At 48.0% G+C, this 16,810-nt stretch overlaps 1 protein-coding gene across 1 annotated transcript in view; it reads left to right on the forward strand.

Moving 5' to 3' along the window:
* Positions 1 to 16,810, forward strand: part of CCDC88C (coiled-coil domain containing 88C) — a 154,566-nt gene that overhangs the window by 73,677 nt on the left and 64,079 nt on the right. The window contains exons 5-8 of the mRNA XM_006839573.1: positions 11,418 to 11,476; positions 13,134 to 13,217; positions 15,760 to 15,900; positions 16,393 to 16,577. Coding sequence (XP_006839636.1) covers positions 11,418 to 11,476; positions 13,134 to 13,217; positions 15,760 to 15,900; positions 16,393 to 16,577 — 469 coding nt within the window. The remainder of the gene's footprint in view (positions 1 to 11,417; positions 11,477 to 13,133; positions 13,218 to 15,759; positions 15,901 to 16,392; positions 16,578 to 16,810) is intronic.

Below are 16,810 nucleotides of genomic sequence, written 5' to 3' on the forward strand. Positions count from 1 at the left end.
TTGCAGTCCAGTGCATTAACCCACAGCACCACACCAGGACTCCCATAGGAAACCAAAAATGTCCTGCAACTCACTGTATAGCAACTCTGGTTTTATTTCTGTGGTCTGGCACCAAACCCACAAGGGTCTACAGACTGGAGTCCATGAGACTTTGGAAAGTCAAGTGATTAAGTCTGCTTTATCTGAAGAGAGGCAGGAGGCTCTGGGACCCAGCTTCCCAGCATCTCTTCATCAGCAGCCAGCCTTGACGGCTGTGCCACACACAGAAACACTAGGTTTGCCTAACAGGAAGCCAGGGTGTTAGCAAATTAATGTCTGTGATGACTCGTCGAGCAGCAGTGCTGGAAGGAACATTGCATTTCCTTCCAAGGTTTGTATCCAAAGTAAATTGCTGAAACCGTCTAAGCTGCTTAAAATGGGAGGGAACCATATGAGTGGGGAAGCCCAGTCCAGAGAGGTGAGGGGATTCACTCAGGGCACACAGTGTGCTGGTCCCATGGGTATAGGGGGCTTCCTTACTATAAATTGTGTCGGCATTGTTGGTAGGTAGATTTGTAGCAACCCCATTTGACAGAGTAGTACTGCCCCATAGGGTTTTCTAGGCTGTGACCCTTAGGGTGAAGAGTATTTAAAGTTATGTGGACTACCAGAAGAACAAACAAATCTGTCTTGGATGAAGTACAGCCAGATGCTCCTTACAAGCTCTCGTACTTCTGACATATTACCAGGAGGGCCAGTCCCTGGAGAAGGACATCATGCTTGGAAAAGTGGAGGGTCAGTGAAAGAGAAGAACGCCCCCCCCCCCCAACAAGATGGGTTAGTACAGTTGGAGCAACAGTAGGCTCAAACACAATTGTGAGGATGGCACATCAGGCAGTGTTTTTTTTTTAAATGTTTTATTGTGAATTATGTGGTAGTTTACATGGGAGAACATTAGTTTTACATTCATCGTATTATATATCATTTATCATTTATCATTTTATTCCTATGGTTACAATCCCCTCCATACATCATCAACCAACCAAAGGGTATACCCTGCAAGCCTGCCCCCTGGTTGTCAGCACACAGCCCCTCTCCCTCTCTGTGTCTAAAGTCCCCAGCTGTTCCACCTCTCCACGTCATCGTCTCTGCCTCCATCTCAGGCATCACTGTCGGCAGTTTTTTGTTCTGTTGTGCTTAGGTTGTTATGTGTCAGAACTGACTGGAACAGCATCTAGCAACAACCATCATTATGGGAACAAGTTGTTAGGTTTTTCTCCTGCAGAGCCATTGGGTTGGTTTGAACTGCTGACCTTTCAGTTAGCAGCTGAGCACTTAATCTTGTCATGCCACCAAGGCTGCTGTATATGTGGGTGAGCGGCTGCTGGTCCCACGTGGGCGTTTGCTGCCATGATGTGTCTCACAGTCTAAGTGCAGAGACGATTCTGGAGCCCTGATGGGCAGACCCCATAGGCCAGCTGGTGTCCAGTGGGAACCTTTGGGAATAGCCCAGGTAGGGAAATATGGTATAGGAACGGCATCTAACCTCCTCTGACTTTACAAGTATTTTTGTTGTTGTTTAGTGCCGTCGAGTCAGTTCCAACTCACAACGACTCTGTATGGGGTTTCCGAGGAGCCGCCGGTAGGTTTGAACTGCTGAGTTTGCAGTTAGTAGTCTGGTACCTATCCTACGGTGCCACACTAGGACTCAGAGACTCAAAATCAATAGGCAGAGGACAGACTTGCCCTCTCTCCTAACTTTCTACCAATTCCCACATCAGCCATCCCTCCCACAGTCCTGCCTTCTTTCCTGGATTTGATCATTAATTGCAGTGGACATAGAACTCACAACGATTGGGGGGTTATTAGAAATTATTGTCGTAATATGTCCTGTGTAGGGTTTGGACCACTGACCTTGCCGTTAGCAGTCCAATGCTTATCCTCCAGCACCACACCAGGACCCCACTAGAAAAATTAAGTGCCGCCGAGTCGGTTCCGACTCACAGTGACCCTGTATAGGATTTCAGAGGAGCAGCTGTTGGGTTAGAACTTCTAGGGTCAGGAAGGACTTGGGGTACAGCTGCCAACAGTATCTGAGGCCACAAGTCTTCAGTGCTGGATACTGCTCTTTTTCTCCCTTCACAGCAGGGCACCGGGACACCCACTGCTCTGGGTCAGGAAACTACCCCCACCCCATTAGAAAACAGGACACCCACTGCTCTGGGTCAGGAAACCACCCCCACCCCATTAGAAAACCAGCATGCCATGTGTCCTCCTCCTTGTGGCTACTCCTCCAGCAGAGGCCCCCAGCCAGGCCTTTTTTCCTGCTCTCATTGGCCAAATACCCACCCTGCTAAGTCCAGGATCCCTGAGAGGAAGGGACTGTCTGCCTCACCCCGCATTCTATCTTGGGGTATGAAGGGAGGAAGAAGACTGAGCCCACAAGTAAGCCCACAAGGTGATGGGATGTGAGAGCCTATGACAATGCATAGGTGACCTTGGACACTGCCTTGGCAGGTCGGGATGGCTGCCTGGAGGAGGCGGTGTTGGGTGGCCTCGAAGGACAGAGCAGAGAAGCTGAAGCATGCTAGGAGTCCTGCAAAGTCTGGCATGCTCAAGTGGGCCAGGGGTCTCCTGAAACTCCTGTCATTTAATATTTAATATTTAACCCTCTTGGTATTTGTTTGCTAACTGGTTAAGGGCCAGTGGTTTTGAAGTGGTTTTGAGGTCCCATGGAAACCTTCCCCGTACTGTCCCCTCCTGCATAGCTCAGCCATTCAGTGACTGATGGGGGCTCCCTGCTGGCCACCGAGGCAGAAGGCTTTGGATCCGGTCAGCCGGAACAGTAAAGACTGTTCTGGAAAGCGTAAGGGCTGTCTCCCCTCCCTGCCCTGAAATTTGGAGGGACCCTGGGGGCTTCTGTAGTCATTTCTACATCCCTGGCTTCTTTCCCCAGTCCTGACTTGTTCTTTCTAGTTCACTTCTCCTAGTCTTGACTTTCTAATCTTGTTTATATCTTTTTTTTTTTTTCCCTCACACCCCTTAAGCCCTTTGACTGAAGAGAGAACATCAGTGAGAAAAGACAAGCTAGGCTCGTGGGCATTTGACTGTGTTACTCTTCCTGTTTCCCACTTAAGGAACCTGGTTCAGAAAAGTCACCCAAGGCTCCTGTTCTGCTGCTTGGAGGCTGGGTTGCTGGCTGGGTTCAGCCTGAGATTGGTGGGAGGGGAGTAGGGGAGCTAGGCTCCTTTAGCTGAAAGCCAGCACTTTGGCTTTTCTAGAAATGTGAAAAGCTTGGGGAGAGCATTCTAGTCTGGCAAGATTGTTGGCCTCCTGAGTGGCTGTGGGGCCTGCCTGGATACCAGACTGTGTTTGGTAAATGTCTTAGCGATGCTCTGTACACATGCTGGAGGACAGCAAGAACTAAGCCATGGCTTCCAGCGGGAGCAGTCTCCGTGGCCGGCCGAGGAGGAAGAGGAGGGAGGAGATGTTGTTTGTCAAAGGTCTTGGTGCTCTTTGATGTTGTTTGTGCTCAGTTTTCCACCGGACCCTTTCTTCTTTACTTCCCCTGCTTCCCAACCTAGCAACTCCCAGGTCTCAAGCAGAGTTCTTAGGGTCAGTTCTGCCTTCTTGCTTTTTGGCTGGGTGAGTTCATGGCTCCTGCAGTGGAGCAGGCTAATGGTGATAAGGATGGGTCAGTTTTGGAAGGATGGGTCAGTTTTGGAAGGATGGGTCATTTTTGGTAGTGAGAGTATTCTGATACGGCAATTCAGCCTTTTCTATGTGAGCTTGGGGGCGCTGCTGCAATACTGGCAGGGGCTTCTTGTGGTAGCATGGTGGTTGGGGGCCCAAGGACCCCTGGGGATGGGAGCCGACGTAGTGCTGGTGACAGAGAAGCTGGGGTCAGGGCCACTGTCAGGGAATTCCCTGTGCATTTTACATGGACACATGGCCCAAAGTTCACATTGGGTCTGTGTTTGTTAAATGACTAAATGAACAAAAGGGGTTGTGCCTGGTGGGAGCCCCAGGTAACATTCCAGGTGTGAGGAAGCAAGAGGAGGCGCTATAAAAGGAGGCACCTTCAGAGCCTGTGGACAGAGCCGTGTAAGAGTGGAGGGACCCTGTGTTCAGGCTGTTCTGCCCAGCCAGGAGGCCCCACCATCTGCACTGCCCCTTGGCACTGTTGAGTGGGAGGTGGCCCAGGCTGTTTGAATAATTATAAACAAAACAAGCAAAGGTCCTTGGAGGGCACAGAATGGTGCCTGTCTGAAGGTGAGCTTATTCACTGAGGAGAACCAAGGGCCTTCCCCTTGAAGGTGGCACTGTTTTCTAATCATGGAGACTCCCTGGTCCGCTTCCTGTGAAAAGACCAGCTTTTAAATAGAAAACCAGGGAAAACCGCAGGTGGACTGACTCCAGCACCTAAGTCATGTTGTTGTTGTTGTTAAGTGTCGTTGAGTCGGTTCCGACCATGGTGACCCTGTATAGGGTTTCTGAGGAGCAGCTGGTGAGCTTGAACTGCTAACCTTGGCATTCAAATAGCTTTGCAGTCTGGTGCATTAACCCACAGCGCCACATAAGGCAGAAATGAGAATGACTAAGAAAAAACCGTATGTCCCAACAGCAAGGGTACGGAAGGAGATCTCCTTGTTGTTCTGCCAGCTGCTGAATGCTAACAGCTACTGTCATTCATTTATTCACTCTGCAAACACTTATTAAGTACCTGCTGTATGCCAGGAACTGCACTAGTTACTATGCTAGGCTCTGGAATCAGAAGGCGCCACAGGATCGTTCCTTCTTAAAAGGGTGTGCAGTTTAGGTGGAATCCCTGGGCGTTAATGCGCTCAGCTGCTAACCGAAACGTTGGCAATTCCATTCTATCCAGAGGTGCCTTGGGAGAAAGAACTGGTGATCTATGTCTGAAAACTCAGGCACTGAAAGCCCTCTGGAGCACAGTCCTTCTCTGCCACACATAGATTGTCAGGAGTTAGAACTGAGTCAAGGACAACTGGTACAGTGTGGGTGGTAGAAGGGCATGTAAATACATCGGGATGGTTTCTGGGTGGCAGGGGATGGTAGGAGTTAGGAGAAAGCAGGTATCCAGGTACCAAATCTCAGCTGTGTTGATGAGTCTAGACTCAGTGTCTCCTGTTTATAAGTGGAGATCACCTTGCTGTTTGTCCTTCTGGACTGTCGGGAGGCTCAGCTGAATGGTCTCATGTAAGGATGCTGCATTATGTGCACTGATGGGGTCTGTAACAGTGGGTAAAGCACTCGACGGACGGAAAGGTTGGCAGTTTGAACCCACCAGCTGCTGTCTGGGAGAACGAGGTGGTAGTTTGCTTCCATAAAGCTTAGTTTTAGAAATCCTATGGAGCAGTGTTACTCTGGACTCCTGGTGTGGCGCTGTAGGATCAGCACTGGACTATGAACCACAAGATCAGCAGTTCAAACCCATCACTTGGTCCTTGGAAACCCTGCACAGGGTCGCTGTGAGTCGGAACTGACTAGATGATGCTTAACAACAACAATAAGGTCGTTATATATATGGATACACAGTCCTGGTGTGGTGCTGTAGGATAAGCACTGGTTTGAACCATCTTGATGGCACTTAACACCAACAACAAATAGGGTCCCTGTGAGTCAGAATTGACGCCACAGTAGTGGGTAGTGGGGTCTGTATGAGCCAGAGGCACATGGGGAGGGCAGAATTAACACGGCAGTTGGGTCAGCCTTGACTTGAGCTAGCTGGACAGCCATGTCAATTACATGGTTTTATCAATTTCACTGCTTTTTTTTTTTCTTTTTCTCTAACCCTTCTCATTAGAGAATCCCTGTCCCTCCACCTCAGCAAGGCAGAGTGGATACAGTTTATGGCGGGAAATCTCCCTCTTGGAAAAGGGTTTCTATTTGTTTCCCTAGCTTCATACCTAAATAATCATTTATAGATTTTTTTATAGGATTAATTGACACAAGCAGAGGTCAGGACATGTGTCCTAAAGATACAAATGGCTGCACTAAGAGAATCAAGGACTAGAGGCAAAGATGGACCCTGGAGATGGTCGACTAGGCTTGCAAACCACCATTGATTGTCAGTGACAATAACATGTGTTCAGAAGGATTCTGAGGCCTGGTTCTAGGTTCAGTATGGACGTGCTGTGATTGATTAGCGATGTCTGCATGGACACAGGATTAGAAATTCAGGGTGTCAGTATCTAGAATGTTCCATTCCTGATCTAATCCACCCACACATTTTGTAGGTTGGAGTGCTTTAACTATCCAACTCCATCTCTGTCCCCACATCACACATGACACATGTGATGACAGGCTGTTTCCCTTTCTGTTTAGGAAGTGGATGGCTGTAAACATCTGTAGTATCATACAGTGAAACCCATGTGAGGTAAAAGGAAAAACCAGTCAGAGAGGGAAAACACAAACATTTTCCAGTAATAGAGAGCAATTGTAGTTGTTAAGTGCTAGCGTGTCAGTTCTGACTCATAGAGACCCTGTATAGGATTTCCAAGGAGTGGCTGGTGAACTTGAACCACCGACCTCTTAGTTCAAATCGACCTTGTAGTCCAGCGCATTAACCCGCAATGCCACACCAGGTCTCCACAGAGAAAAATAGAGAGGTGCTGATACTGCATCCTGTTAAAGGCGGGAAACTTGTGAGATCCAGAAAAACGAGGTAGTTCCATTGAGTTCTGGCTCTGCCAGTTTTCACTGTATAAAGAATGAGACAAGATAGATTTGATTTACTGTATATATGTTATTGTTAAGTGCTGTCAAGTCGGTTCCAACTCATAGCGACCCTGTATAGGGTTTCCGAGGAGTAGCTGGTGAGCTTGAACCACTGACCTTGCAGTTAAAACTGACCTTGTGATCCACTGCTTATCCTATAATGCCACACCAGGACTCCTCACTGTGTATATAAGTAGATATGTATCGAATCTGTCTATCTAGCTTAGATTTGCGTCTGCATATTTCCGTTTTGACGAAGGAAAGCAGTTATGAGTTTTTCTGTGTTAGAACTCCAGGAATTGGGTCATAAAGTAAGCAAGTATTTTCTTAGACTGAACCACAAACTCAGGCTGTGGTGGGAACTCCCTGGGGTTCCCCCACACTCATTCTACGTCAAGTTGTCAAGTTGTGGGTAGGTAGATGTGGGTGATGTTTTCACGACTCCCTTCCCCAGAGGGTGCAGTTGGCACAGTAATCCTCAGAGGTTCAAACTTGCACCCATTTCTCACTCCAAAACCAACTCAAGCTTAATCACATAGCATTTACATTTTGACAGATATGTGGGCTCTCTTATCTTATTGCTGTATCCTGGGCCTGGAGAGCCCTCTCCCCTGCTCCCTCCTCCTCCTCCTCATCCTTGGGTCAATGGGAAGTCATTTACTTTAGATAACTTTTCCTGATCTTGACCCCAGACTTGATGTCCCTTCTCCAGGTCCTGTAGCACTAAGCAGCTTTATTCAGTTGCCCAGTGACTTGTCTGCATGCTGGGCTGGCCTTGGGGGCTGTCCACAGGCCCAGCACATAGTGGAAGCTTGGTGCAGAGTTATGGAATCAATGTTGAACTGTGCCACTGAGTCAGCCTTGCTTGGCGGGTGCACCCCTCAGAGTCTCCTGGTATGTTTTGAAATTGTTTAGAACTCACAATCTGGTAACATAAAAATAGCGGCTGTTCTTCTTACTACTGGATCCTGAGAGAAACTGGACATCAGCGTCCCATGAGAAATGAGAGACCTTCAGCTTCTTTTTCTGTTTAAGTTTCATAGGATTCTGTGCAAGGGTGGAAATCACAGGATGCATTTATTATAAAGGAGCTCAGTGGCTCCATAGGATAAGCACAGGAAGCTTGGCAGTTTGAGCCTACTGCTGCTCTGCATGAGAACGATGAGACTTTCTGCCCCTGCAAAGGATTTAAAAAACCCATAGTGGTGATGGTGATGTGCCCTCAAGTTTGTTCCCTAGAAAGAGTTTCCAAGGCAGTAAATCTTTACAGGAGAAGAAAGCCTCATCTTTCTTCCACAGAGTCGCTATTAGACTCGAAATGCCGAACTTGCAGTTAGCATAATCACTCTGCTACCAGCGCTCCCTGTGTTGTTGTTAAGTGTCGTTGAGTCGATTCCGACTTATATAGGGTTTCTGAGGAGCGGCTGGTGAGTTTGAACCACCGACCTTGCAGATCAAAGTCCAGTACTGATCCTACAGCGTCATACCAGTACAGGGTCATTATGAGTCAGAACTGACTCTATGGCACATCACAACAATGGCCTCTTGTGAATGAATTAATGCACTGAACAAATGAATGACTCAAGGTTGCCACGGTGGACGAGAGGACATTAATGCTCCGGATGCCATAGGAGGATGCCAAGGGAGTTCAGTCGTTTGCTCCTTCACTGGCCAGCCTCCAAATGTACCATATTTCTATGGAGATAACATGTGACATGCATTTATTTATTATTATTTTTTTTGCACACCACACACCCCTTACATTAGTTTCCTTTGCATGCTAGTCACGCCTTTACACAGGTGCATGATTTGTTTGGAAATCAGTAATTGAGCACTGAGTGCAGGGGTGCTGGGCTCTTTCTTGCCCTCCGAGTAGAGTTGAGGTGCTTGCTCACAGCATTGAGTCTCGCCAGCTCTTTCTCTTCTCCAGCTCTTCCTCCCACTCGTAATTTGCTGTTTCACCCACTGCGGGTTGGGAAGATGGAGCATCAGAGTTCTCAAAATGGTTCTGAAACGTGATTTAATTGAGTCCTTTGGGGCCTTTGCTAAGAGGAGTGTTCAGAATGTTTTTCTGCACGAACCTCTGGCTTCCGTTGGGGTTGATCTGAGGCCTTTAAACTGTGTTCCCCTGTGTCTCAGCTACCTGGTGGTGTAATTGGCCTACCTACCAGAGGTGAGTCAGAGGTAGGGAGACCAGGACAGCTCTGTGCCTTTTACATCCACCAAAGGAGCTTACAGTGGGCACTTTCCTGAGTCTGGGCTGACCGAGGGAAAAGAAGCAAGAAGGAAGAAAGCACTGTGACCCCCAAAAATTGTGGTCAGGCTCACGTGAGGCTCTGTATTTATATTCGCGGTGGGGGTGGCATTTCCTGTTTATCAAAACTCAACTTAAGAGTCCAATCGTCCAACTTTAATAGAAGCACATCATTGTAGGCATATATTTATGTCTTGAACCCAAATAGAAAGTCCACAACTTTTTAAATTGTCATAAAGGACTTTGAGAAAATTCCCATTCCTGATAGTGATTGATTTCTGACCTTATTAGCTGTGAGAAGCTTTTCACTGTAGCAAATTGATGCACCGCATGGAGCTTCATCGGTAGTGCAGCTAAGTGAATTTAACTCCCCACTAGGGAAGTGGCCCCAGAGATCCTGTGGTCAGTGCAGCTCTCCTCAGGCTAGGAGGGGACCACTTCTGGTTGAGTGATCTCCGACTTCTGAGACAATGAAGCCATTCTCTCAGGAAAATCCATTTTTGGCTGCTTCTCCGTAGGGACAGGGAGGAGGCGGAAGAGGCTGCCTGGGACTCCACACCCTCCTTGTGTTTTAGGACCTAGAGTGAGCCTTTAGGTTTTAATGAGTTTGATTGTTTCCATCGCAGCCAGTAGTGGGACCAGTTCAGCAATGCATTTGAGTATTGGTACCTGAGTCTGTTAAGAAAACAATCCTATTTCTGGCTTGTCTCTTCTCCCCTAGGTGAAACAGGTTGTAATGAGAAAGGCAGAAAATCAGAGAACTTTCTGCATGAAGGGGACTCTGTGCGTCACTGGGGCCAGCCACCCCCATTTTACAGATGTAGAAACTGAGGCTGGAAGACTGGGATCCCTTCACTCCTGGGTAGCTAAATAAGGCCTAGAGCCCAGGTGTTCTGACTGTCGATTGAATGATGAGACTGATGAGCGGGTGAAGCCTGTGTCTGTCTTGGCACAATCAAGGAGATCACATTTATTAAGATGCAATCTACCTGATTGCAGAGCTGTGAAAGGGGGTGGTGAGACCAGAGTTGGTCTCGGTGTGGGGGAAGGGAGATTACACAGACTCTCTGGGGTTGTGCAGCTGGTTAATGTGTTCGGCTGCTAACTGAAAGGTTGGAGTCCACCCTGAGGTATCTTGCAAGAAAGACCTGGCAATCTGCTTCCCCCCAAAATCAGCCCTCTCAGTGCACAGTTCTACTATGAGACATCCAGGGTCGCCAAGCCTTGGCAACTGGCTTCCATTGCTTGTGAGATTATAAAATGGTAGCTCTTTCTGCAGGGCAATTTGACAGTCTGAATATGAAAAGCTTATAAAAAGATAAGTTTTCCCTGAGGAAGTAAATAAGGATGTGCATAAAGAAAAGTAGCTGTGAAGATGTTTTTGTCAACATCATTTCGATTAAAATTATTGGAAAAGGGGGCAGTTGGTTGAATATATATGTGTGGCCTTTGTATAATTTAAGTATGTGACCTTAAAAAATGACATTGTCTTAGATTTGTTTATAAGTTACTCCATCCAAACAATGAAATGTAAACAGAAGAAGGTTGCGGGGGCGTTGCTGAAAGATGAAATCGGATGTGGGAAATGTGAGCCTGTGAAGCAGAGTGATAAGTGTGTGGGTTCGTTACACGAGTCTCCTTTGTCTCTTAGGAATTTTCCATAATGAAAAAGTAAAACTGCATACACACTGGTGGAGTTGCAGCCTTAGTTTAACGCCCGGACTCCTGGTGTGGCGCTGTAGGAACAGCACTGGACTGTGAACCACAAGGCTGGCAATCCAAACCCATCAAATGCTCCTCGGAAACCCTATAAAGGGTTGCTATGAGTTGGACCTAACTTGGTGGCACTTAACAACAACCATATTTCTTAGGGAGATTAGTCTTTTGCTCTTTCCTTACCCCACACATTGAAAAGAGATGATGACGTTCAAAATACATCAACTGCAATGGGACACTACTTCTAAGGTATTTGAATAGAAAAGTACTACGAATACAGTAACATCTGTGAGAACCGGAACTCAACAGGACGGCCTTGTTTTTCCAGGTCTCACAAGTTTTCTGTCTTATTCTGTCTTATTTCTGCATTCTTATTTGTAATCACTCATTTTAGCAGAAAATGTTTGCGTTTCCCTTTTCCGACATGGTGCCGCCTTACAGGTTCTGGCTTTCATGGGTTTTGCAGTAGTTATGTACAGAATTTTCTCATTTGGTTTAAAAATAAATAAGCCCCCCCCCAAAAAAAAAAAAAATTAGCCCATATGTAAAAGACCGCTGGAAAATGTGTATACTGAAGTGAGTATTACTGGGTAAGGAGGTGATGGTGATGATGATAATATTTTGCTTATTGGATTTTCGTGTTTTCTACATGCATTCGTAAACAGGCACCACAGGTTGAATATATGAGCGGCTGGGTGCCATTAAACCTCTTGCTCTTTTGAACCAGGGAAAAGCATGGAGGAGATCAAGAAGGTGTTACTGCTGGTGTTGGGCTGTGCCGTCCAGGTAGGATTGGTTGGGCAGGGTGGGTTTTGAGGGAAGGCAGCTACAATGAAGCTGCCTTCAATCCAACAGGACAGAGATGCTGGGCTCCTGGGAGAGACAGGTTTGCCATCTTGGGTGGCAGCGGTTTCTAGCGCCAGGACTCCTGGGGCAGGAGGCCAGGTGGGGCTCCTGTGGGCCAGGTGTACCATTAGAGCTCCATCCCCAGCATCCCAGAAGCCAGGCCCAGGCCCACTGCTGTCAAGTCAATTCCAACTCCCAGGACAGAGTGGGAATTGCCACGTGGGCTTTCCAAGTCTGTCAGTCCTTACAGAAGCAGACAGCCTCGTCTTTCTCCTACAGAGCAGCTGGTGGGTTCAAACCACCAACCTTCTGGTTAACAGCCGAGCTCTTTAACCATTGTACCTCCGGGACTCCTGTCCCCAGTATGTTGTTGTTAAGGGCCGCTGAGTTGGTTCTGACTCATAGAGACCCTGTATAGTAGGAAGGATTTCCAAGGCTGTGAATCTTTGCAGAAGCAGAAAGCTTCATCTTTATCTTGTGGAGTAGCTGGTGGGCTCAAACCACCAACCATGTGGCTCAAAGTCCAGTGTTTAACCTACAGAACCTACAAACTCCCCATGCTCAGGATAGGAACTATCTGAACAAGGGTCAGCAAACCACAACCTATGGTCCTAATCTGGCCCCACCACCTATCTTTTTAAATAAAGTTTTATTGGAACACAGCCATGCTCATTCCTTTAGCTGTTGTCTATGACTGAGTACACACTATAGCAGGAGAATTGGGTGGTTATGACAGAGACTGAAGGGTCCACAAAGCATACAGTGTTTACCCTCTGGTCCTTTACAGGTCAAGTTTGCTGGCTCTTGGCTTAAAACAGAGGTGGTGGTTCTTTTTTTTTGGTGGTGGAAACAAATCAAATCAATTTCTACACGTACAATCCAGTGACACTGGCTACTTTCTTGATGTTGTGCCTCCTTTCTTGATACACAATTCCGAATTGTTTCACCTTCATTAAACCAGCTTAGTGCCCCCTAAGTTGCTCCTCTAAACTTTCAAGTTTTTGTCAATCTGATCCCATATAGAACATGATGCTTGAGGTGGGCATTACATTCTAATTGGGTTAAACAACTGTTTGGAATCCTGGTGTGGTGCTGTGGGATACAGCACTGGACCATAAGGTCGTTTTGAGCTACAAAGTTGCCGGTTCAAACTCACCAGCTTCTCCTTGGAAATCCTATACAGGGTCCCTATGCATCAGAATTGCCTCAACAGTTCTTAACAACAACAACTGTTTGGTTTAAAGGTGGCTTCAGGGAAGTAGGGGTTCTTGATCTTGACTTGTTTTAGAATTCACCTGGCTTTTACGATAAAATATGTCCCAGACCAGCATTTTCAGTCTGGAATGGGGCTTGAGAATGAGCTTTTGCACACACACACACACAAAAGCTCCCCAGGTAATGCCAGCATGGGCGATCTGAGCACATTCCAGAGAAACATCAGTGGAAGGGCTGGTGGGAGAATGAGAATATTTGTGGTTATAAAAGGGAAAGACAGGGTGAACAGTTCATTTTGTAACAGCAGTTCTGTCCCTATGGTGGCCTTGGGTTAGCCTTCTCTTGCAAAGTGGCTTCCACTAACACCTGTAACACTCCACAGTGTGAGAGGAAAGAGGAATTCATTGAAAGGATCAAAAAGCTGGATATTGAGACCCAGGCTGGTATCGTCGCCCACATTCAGGAGGTAGGTGGGGACCTCAAGGGGGGGCTCAGCTGGGCCTGTCGCCTCTGTGGCAACCAGGAGGAAAAATGCAAAAGGGGAAAAGTTTGAACCTGTGAACGGTTTTGATTAATTTTAGGTTTCAGACATCCCAGACACATTGATTCTGTTTAGAAAGGTGTCCATCAGCAAGCAAAAATAAGATGAGAGTAAAAAAATTTTTAGATGTCAAAAAAAAAATCCACGCCTCCATCAAGCCTTCTTTTGCCTCCTTCTTGCCTAATATGGACTCAGACTATTTTTAAGAGCTGTCAGATGGTTTAGGCTCAGAATTTGATGTACAGGCTCTGAAAATGCATTCTGGCAAATGTCAGCTGGTTGACCTTTTTGGAGAGAGCTTCTCCATTCTTGTCACTGATGGGACAAAGCAGCAGACTACCACCTCTGTGAAGTCAACGCCAGCCCGCCCCAGGGGTCTGCCCAGGACACTCAGCCTGGGAGGGTGGGGGCATGAAGATGGATGAGGCAGACCCTCCTGGTCCCTCTGTCATTGATGCTGAGAATCGCTGTTACCTGAGCACTGAGCAGGTGCTGTGGTGGTTAGGTACTGTTGAATCGGCTCAGATAGTAACAGAACAAAACACTTCACGGTACTGAACAGATGTGATCCCTGGAAATTAAGCCTGCTAGTGCAGAGGGGGCACCCACCATAGAAATTTACTCCCTTGACATCCACCCCCTTCCTCCAAAAAGCGTTGTGTGTGGTAAACATCTTGGAGGACAAGGAGCTGAGATAAATGCATCAAAAAGACACAAACGCTCAGTAAGAGGCAGGGCATATTCCTGTGTGTCGGTGCTGACTGGGCCCCGTTGGGTCTCAATTTAGAGGCAGGGAAATTCAGAGTTCTCAACTACAGTGTCAGCTTTGAACTGTCTTGCAGTTTCTTTTTCCTCGAGTATCTGTATTGTAAGAAAGCATCTACCTGGGGACTGGGTCCCGTGAGATTAGCTGCTCCCTTGCCTGCTGGCTGTCTTTCCTACTTAGCCTGGAGAGTGTTTTTTAAAAATAAAAATAAGCAGCCACAAGAGTCCTGTGTGATCATCTAATTCTGTGGCTGGCAGTGGGGCTGGGCTACAGCATTCAGTGGGTGCTTTGTAAAAATCCAGTGCCCAGACTCAACCAAGAGTCCAACCGAGTCAGAATCCAGGCAGGAGAGAGGTGACCGTGGTATGGATGGGGTTGAGCTCTGGACACTGGGTAGAGAGCAGGCCTGGAGCCTGGCCTTCAAGAGGCCCTGCTCCAAAGAACAAGGTCGGCCCTAAACCTCAGAGGTCAGCTGTGTCCAGACCTGTCCTGGATGGAGAGGGGAAGGGCGTGATAAGACTCTAGGCATCTCTGGGAGCAGAGTGTTGACCTGGCTTCGTGTTTTAGCTGTTCGCTCCCACTTTGCACTAAACCTGGGAAAATTTACAGATTTCTCTGGTGTGCCAGCCCAGGTTTAGACATCTTCATTTTCCCACATAGAATCTGTGCACCTTCCTAAAATGGGAAGATGACTCGAAATAGAAGGCGTCTGACTCCTCAGGCAGACCCAGGGGTTCAGGGTTGGGAAGGGCAGGCAGCAAATGTCTGCTCAGTGGCTGTTAATGTGGACAAGGCCCAGGCCTTCGTGAGAAGGGCAGAAACTAAGTGGTCCCAGGCAGTACAGTGGGAATGCTTGTGCGAGCTCACCTTAACGTGGCTTTAGGTTATGAAATACCTCACGTGGTAGTATGAGGTCGCCACACACTCAACCCTCTGATGCAACATTTTTAACCTCCTGTCTTAGTTGCGTTCTGTTTTACTTCAAGAATCATACATTAGAGGGACCGTCTTCTTTCTTAGTTTCCCACCTCCATAGACGTACCTTCTTTGTGTTCTAAGTTGAAATTGTTCCAATGGAAATAACCTTCTCCAAGGATTCTTTGCTGTTGCTGTTAAATGCCTTCAAGTTGTTGCTGACTTACAACGACCCTGTATAGAGTTTCTAAGGAGCAGCTGGTGGTTTTGAATCACCACCCTTGTGGCTCAAACCGAACTTACAATCTAGTGCTGATCCTACAGTGCCACACCAGCACTCCATAGATCTCCATATACCCCTTGTATTTCCATGTAGCCCATATAGATAATGAGTCCTGGTGTTCAAACCCACCAGATGCTCCTTGGAAACCCTGTACGGTGTCGCTATGAGTCAGAACCAACTTGACGGCACTTACCAACAGCATATATACACACATACACACACATAAATGTATAGAACCAGTGAGCTCTTTGAACCAGCACACGGTTTATATTTGCGGAGCTTAGCAGAAGAAAGCTTGGCTGACACGCTCACAGAGCTCTTCTGTTGGCCTCAGAAAACTTGTCAAAGAGGCTTTACTGATGTCAGTAACATACAGGTGTGACGGATGGCCTACCTGCTGTCACCTGCGTTAACCTGGTGTAGACCTGTCCCTCCCGGGTGTGTAATACTGAGGCTGTCCTCAAAGCCTCTCCCTGCAACGAGCTGTCCCTGTGTGCCTGCAGGTGACCCACAACCAGGAGAATGTATTTGACCTGCAGTGGCTGGACCTCCCAGATGTGGCCCCGGAGGAGTTGGAGGCCCTGTCGAGAAACATGGTGTTTCACCTCCGGAGGCTCATTGACGAGCGGGATGAATGCTCCGAGGTACGCAGTCCCCGCTTCCCTGTCCTTGCCTGGACGCCTCTCGGCCTTCCCGGTGATGACAAGTACAGTGACCGGTGACTCCAGGGATTCCGGGAGGGTTCATTAACAATGCTGGGCTTCATTTGGACCCTTGGCTTCACTGCATTTGTCCCACTGATATTGCCTCTCCCTTAAGTATATAGAAGAAAGTGCTGAACTCTGAAGTTCTTTTGAACCACAAAGTCAGCAGTTCAAACCCACCAGCGACTCCTCAGAAACTCTGTACAGACTCACTGTGAGTTGGAAGCAACTCGATGGCACTTAACAACCACAGTGTGCATACCCCTTCACCAGCCTCCCTCCTGGTTTCCATGTGAAACTACCCTTGATTTTCTTCTTGCCTTTGGATTGTTTTTACCCAACACGGCCGGTAGTGTGTGGGTTGCAGGTGCATAGGGTGGGCGAAGGGTCGGGTCACCCAGTCACTGGCCTCCTCCCCTCACTCTGCCCTAGCTGATCGTGGACCTCACTCAGGAGCGGGACTACCTCCAGGCGCAGCACCCGCCCAGCCCTCTCAAGTCCTCCAGCGCCGACTCCACCCCCAGCCCCACCAGCAGCCTCTCCAGCGAAGACAAACAGCACCTGGCGGTAGAGCTGGCCGACACCAAGGCCCGGCTGCGGCGCGTCCGGCAGGAGCTGTGAGTCTTTGCTGCTACCAGGGCTGGATTTTCTATTTCGGCTTAAAACTGAAAAACCAACCTCGCTGCCATCAAGTCGATTCAGGATGTGTCTGGGGTGTGTCTCACCCTCACGTGTGGTACAGCCCAGGAGATGCCAACTTGGGTTGGGGGCCTGGGCTCTGCTCTGAATCCCGCCCCCACCTGCTCCCTTCCCTTGAGCCTGCACAAGTTGGGGGCTCAACCCATTTAGG

Source organism: Chrysochloris asiatica, unplaced genomic scaffold (assembly GCF_000296735.1).
Source record: "Chrysochloris asiatica unplaced genomic scaffold, ChrAsi1.0 scaffold00025, whole genome shotgun sequence".
In the NCBI taxonomy this organism is placed as follows: Eukaryota; Metazoa; Chordata; class Mammalia; order Afrosoricida; family Chrysochloridae; genus Chrysochloris; species Chrysochloris asiatica.